The sequence below is a fragment of the Bactrocera neohumeralis genome, chromosome 4 (genome assembly GCF_024586455.1).
Source record: "Bactrocera neohumeralis isolate Rockhampton chromosome 4, APGP_CSIRO_Bneo_wtdbg2-racon-allhic-juicebox.fasta_v2, whole genome shotgun sequence".
NCBI lineage: Eukaryota > Metazoa > Arthropoda > Insecta > Diptera > Tephritidae > Bactrocera > Bactrocera neohumeralis.
In genome coordinates, this window is record NC_065921.1 from 49393926 (window position 1) to 49399596 (window position 5671).

General features: G+C 35.5%; 1 protein-coding gene across 1 annotated transcript; it reads right to left on the reverse strand.

Annotated features, from left to right (window-relative positions):
* Positions 1 to 1420: 1420 nt before the first annotated feature.
* Positions 1421 to 3860, reverse strand: LOC126755739 (uncharacterized). The gene is made up of 4 exons (XM_050468482.1): positions 3515 to 3860; positions 2905 to 3440; positions 2814 to 2827; positions 1421 to 1482 (listed from the first exon to the last, which is right to left on the reverse strand). The coding sequence occupies exons 1-4, from the start codon at positions 3659 to 3661 to the stop codon at positions 1421 to 1423; spliced, it is 759 nt and encodes a 252-aa protein (XP_050324439.1). The 5' UTR covers positions 3662 to 3860.
* Between the last annotated feature and the right edge of the window lie 1811 nt (positions 3861 to 5671).

Below are 5671 nucleotides of genomic sequence, written 5' to 3' on the forward strand. Positions count from 1 at the left end.
TAGCGAACCACGCCAGACGAGTTCCAATGATCTTTTCGAAGACTTTCCCGAGACAACTCAAAAGAGAGATAGGACGATAACTGTTGACATCAGTTGATGATTTTCCGGGTTTTAGTATCGGGATTATATTTGATGTTTTCCAGAATTGTGGATAAACAGCGGTGTCAAAGATGTTATTATACAGTTCAACTAGACGTTTCTTAATTGAAATCGGGAGGTTTTCCATCATTGGGTAAGATATTTTATCTAACCCAGGCGTTTTCCCTTTTACTGAGGAAAAAGCATATTTAAATTCAGAAAGCGATATTCTCGATTCTAACATTTTTGCAGTTGAGGAAAGGTCATATGTTGTATCAGTGAAGCTGTCTGGAATTGATGCTTTGCTATTACGAAATTGAAAGCCAAAGTGTTCATCAGAACTCGCGGCAGAGAAGTGGTTTGCAAAGAAATTCGAAATTTGTTCAGACATGATTAGCGGTTCAACAGGAGTGTTGATCCGTGGGATATACGAATTTTTAGTACCACCTGTCAATAAATTTATTTCATTCCAGATTTTTTTGGGCTAGGAAGCAGGATTGATATTCGCTGTGAACTTTTGGAAGCAGAGTCGTTTCGCTTCTTTAGCCATGCGTAGAAAATTAGCGTTCGATCTCTTGTACTCTATTAAGTTTTCAAGCGTTTGACAACGTTTGTATTCGTGCCATGCCTGTTGCTTCTTTGATCTAAGAGACGCTAGATTGGCGTTCCACCATGGTACATTGTGCTCGGATTTTCTACCATTTGTATGTGGAATAGACAGATTTGCTGCGGAGCGAATAATTTTTTGAATAAGAGCAGCTTCTCTATTATTGTTATTAGAGATGGGAATTTTGTTATTTGCCTCTTCACATAGATCTGAAAATTTACGCCAGTCAGCGAAGTCAGTTTTAAATATGAATTTTGGTTTGAATTTGGAACGATATCGCTGCGTGTTGATTTTGCAGATAATTGGATAGTGCTCGCTACCGTGTAAGTCGCTTGACAAACTCCAACTGCAATTTGGGGCAAGGGATGCTGAGCAAAAGGTGAGGTCAAGATGCGAGAATGTGCCATGAGTTGAAAAGTGGGTTGCACTACCATCGTTAAGGCAAATGAGGTCGGAAGTGAGCAAAGCATCTTCAATGTGTTTTCCTCTTGTGTTTTCTTTTGGAGATCCCCATATTGAACTCCAAGCATTAAGATCACCTGCGAGTATAACAGGTGATGAGACTTGTTGCAGCAAGTATAATATGTCTGCGTTTGAAAAGGTTTGTGTCGGCGGTATGTAAGCGCAAATTATATTAAGTTTTATTAAGTATTCAGCCCTATCACGCAATCCATCGTAGCGAAGCTACGAATACGAATGTCCGCTACGAATACGCATAATTTGCTATCACTGAATTCATGTGAGTTCGAAACTTTTGTTGCCAGACTTAAATTTGAATTTTGACATTTCGAAATCAGCTGTGTAGAAGAAAATATTAAAATTTTGATTAATAAAAGTGAAATCGTTTATATTCAAATTGATTTTACGAACAAAATATGTATTCGCTAACGTTTTTATTTATGTTGCTTGAGGAAGAACGTGAGAGAAGTCGGCGTGATCTAAAAATTCAACGAAAATCACTGAGGGACAAGAGCAACCCTTTCGATGTGGACGAAACAATGTACAGTTCAAAAATCCACAAAAATTCATTATTAAATTTTATTAAAATTATTTTTCTAAAACAGGTTTATTAAAAACTATCGCTTAAATAAGGCGGCCTTTACATATGTCCTCGATGTTCTAGAGAGGAATGCAAGTTCTTCAAGATCGTCATCTATTTCTTTACTTCATCGATTGTCTTCGGTTTTACGGTTTTTAGCTGAAGGAAGCTATCAGCATGGAGTGGGTAAAGACTTCGATATTCCAATGGCTCAGTCAACATTTTGTTGCATCTTAAAAGAAGTATTGGGATTGCTTCAGTCCCATTTGTGCCCTCAGTGGATAAACCTCGAGTTAAGTAATGTTGAAAAAAGGGAAGCGAAAAAGGATTTTTTTCAGAAATACGGATTTCCAGGCGCGATTTTGTGTGTAGACGGGACACATATTAAAATCGTTGCTCCAACTAAAGATAAGTTTCTCTATTATAACCGCAAAGGATACTTTAGTATCAATGCCATGATTGTAAGTCTGGTAACAAATTCGCATTTCAAACATCTTAATCAATGTTTTGCAGATATGTGACAATAAAATGAAAATACGTTATGTGAACGCTCAGTTTCCTGGCAGCAATCACGACTCGCACATATGGAATGTCAGCAATGCTCGTTATTTTCTTGAGAAAAAGTACCTCGATGGTGAACGAAACACTTGGCTTTTGGGTATTATACATACAAACATATATATTACAAAAATTCCCAAAATTTTATATTTGTACAGGAGATGCTGGATATGCCTTAGAACCATGGTTAATGACACCATTCCGTACCCCTCCCTCAGGAAGCCCAGAAGAGAAATATAATAAAATACATGCAAAAGCGAGAAATATCGTTGAAAGAACAATAGGAGTTTTTAAAAATCGATTTAGATGTCTTTTGGGTGCTCGTGAACTTCACTACGAGCCATGGAAGGCATCTCAAATCGTTAATGTTGCGGCAGCGTTACACAACGTTTGCATTCACTTTCGCGTGAATGATGAAAGTTTAGAAAATAATTCGGAACCAAATATTTTGACAGAAAGTAATGAAATTCTTTCATCAACTTATAGTGAAGCAGCTTCACAAATCAGAGAAGCTATATGTGCAACACTTACCAGAGTATAATATTCTAAATAAATATTAACATAAAATGGTTATAGTTTTAAATAAGTATTTATTTAATTAATTTAATTATTTTTTGTCATTGCTTGCAATTTTTTTTCTTCTATTTCTAACATTCGCTGCTTAATCGAATTCTTAGCAGCTATCAAATTCTCCATAGCTATGTTGTGCCTTCTAATTTCTTCCACTTCCGCATTTTTTAAATCATTTTGCACTTCCAATGCTCTGCCCACTCGTCGCATACGTACTGAAAGATCATCCAACTTTTCGATGACCTTTTCCTGAAAATCTTTTTGAATTTGAAATTGTTCTTTAATTACATCGGCTGTACAGGTTTCCGGTGGCCTAGTAGTACGTTTAGGCAGTGCTGGACTGCAGGTCACTGATGGCATTGATACGTCAGCTAACGTCTCGTTGCCCACGTCGGCTACAATTAGTAAGCCGATGCTAACTGTATTGTCAATGCCACTTGCACTTGTTTGCAATGCCGTTAATGCTATCACCGCTTCCTCCAATTCGTTGAAATGGTGCTGCCTATATCTGCCGCCACCAGTAGCTGACTGCTCCTTTTTATTTTCAACAAGTTTCCTTTTTATATACGCCTTCCAGTCAAGCCATACCTAATAAAAAATAATTCAAACAAGCTTTTAATTATCCTGTTACAACAATAAAATCTATAACTTTATTATATTACCTTCTTCCAGCTGGAAATATCCTTGATAGGCGGACCAACACTATTTAGTTCTTGGGCCATGTTGTTCCAAAAAGCTGCCACTTCCTCTTTAGGGCACTTTGTAAAACCCTGCGCCATTTCAGGCTTTTGCTGTAACAGCTCAACCATTAGTGCATATTGTTGCTTGGTGGTAATTACTTTGGACCTGCGGAAATATGTTATAGTTTGATTTGAATTAAAAGTTTTAATTGATAATATGTTATAGTTTGAATTCAATTAAAAGTTTTAAAACAAGTTTTAATTGAATTCAAACTATAACATATTTATTTTTAATTTAAAACTTACATTTTTCTTTTTTAAATTTATTTCTCCGTTACCACAAACCTGTCGTACAAAAATTCCGCTAAACTTAAAGATTTTCCGTTCCGAGTGAATTCAGTGAATGCAACTCTACGAATTTCGAACTTACTTTCGGAACTATTCGAATTGCATGATAGCAGTTTCGTAACTTTCCCGAAAAAACAGTCTACGATGGATTGCGTGATAGGGCTGATTATTGAGGATTGAAACATTATTCTTTTAAAAGGCAAGCCTTTTTTAACTAACACTGCGACACCTTGTTTACTTGAGGTTATGTTTGACAAGTTATGGAATATGCCTGAATAGCGCTTCGGGTGAACTGCATTCGCATTGTAAAGTAAATGCGTTTCATTTAGTATAATTACTGAGGGTGAGTGGGATTGCACCAAGAGCTGAAGCTCATGGTAATTGTTGTAGAAACCATTCATGTTCCATTGTAAAATGGAACACATGATTGTAAGAAAAGAAATAAAGGTTTAGCTTGGAAATATGATTTGTGTTTTGAGTTATTTTCGTTTGTTGAGTTATTTGTCAAAATGAGACATGGCCTCGTCGTCTTCTGAGGACATAAGAGAATCGCCTCCATGAGAAAGACAGATATTGTTTGAGTTATAAACTGTGTTACTTGTGTTGTTGGTGTTTGAGAAGTAAGTTGAGAAGTTTATAGGTGAGTTTGAGTTTGAGTCAGAAATTGTTTTACTTGTTGGTTGATAGTGAGTTTTTTGTTGTTGCATGAGAGCGTGATAACTTTGCTCAAGTTCTTTAGAGTAGTCGGGTGCTGTGAGATCGTGTAAATTGGGATCGGGAAATTGAGAAGAGAGTTCTTCAACTATTGCGGTGGGTGTATTATGTATGTGAGTTTGTATATTGTTTTCTGATAATTGTTGTTCGTTTGAAGCATATTCGTAAGAAGTTGATTGCGAATTGGTAGGTATGGGAATTGGGGTTGAGTTAAAGTGCTGAGTTTCTTGCTTGCTATTTTGCTGATGAGAGACTGTCGCTGAGAAAGAAGGCGAGTTTTCGGGGAAAGAGATAGTTGAGTTATAAATTTTAATAGCTTCACGCATGGTGCATTTCTTTGTTGTTTTAATTGCTTGTATTTGCTTTGCTTGCAAATTAACTTTCCTGGTGTGGGAAGTATTAAAAAAATATATTCCGTTCCGCTACGCGCGGTAGAAATTAAACAAAGTGTTGGTTTGAGTGACAATATATGGTGCGCTTTGATCATCAAGATGATCACTCAATACGCTTGCCGATTATACACTGATCTTTATTAGTAAAAGCACTTATATTTATATTCTTATAATTCTATGCTTATTACTAAAGATGCTTTGGCATTACATTAAGTGATGAAATGCCAGAGCATTGATTTCCCAATTATTCTCATTATCAAAACAAATAATGGAATATTGGATTTTGCTTACTTATCAAAACAAGTGATATATTGATTTCTTATTAATTAAAGTATTCTGCTGACCAAGCAGTAATACTGTGAGAAGATACAATTTGTTTACATTTATCGTTAAGTACCTGTGTGGCTGCTGCCGTTAACTCCCCCCTCTCTAAGATGAATCGTCCCCGATTCAGTATCATTTTTTGATATTTTGTAAATGCTCTCTAAAATAGCATTATATGACAATTCTTGAAATTTTAATTTTTTGCTTTGCTTATTGGTTTTATATATTTTTTTTTAATTTTAAAATCTTATAGATTATGTATATTGTTATTAATAGTACAAGTATTACAATTATGTACCAGAAAAGTGAATGATTTTTAAATTCTTTAATTCTTTCACTCAAAATATTTATGTTTTCAAAT

Coding starts and splice junctions, on each gene's coding strand:
- LOC126755739 (XM_050468482.1), bottom strand. CDS start 3,661: ATGGTTGAGCTGTTACAGCAAAAGCCTGAAATGGCGCAGGGTTTTACA. Junction 3,441..3,514: donor ATATTTCCAGCTGGAAGAAG/GTAATATAATAA, acceptor ATTTTTTATTAG/GTATGGCTTGACTGGAAGGC.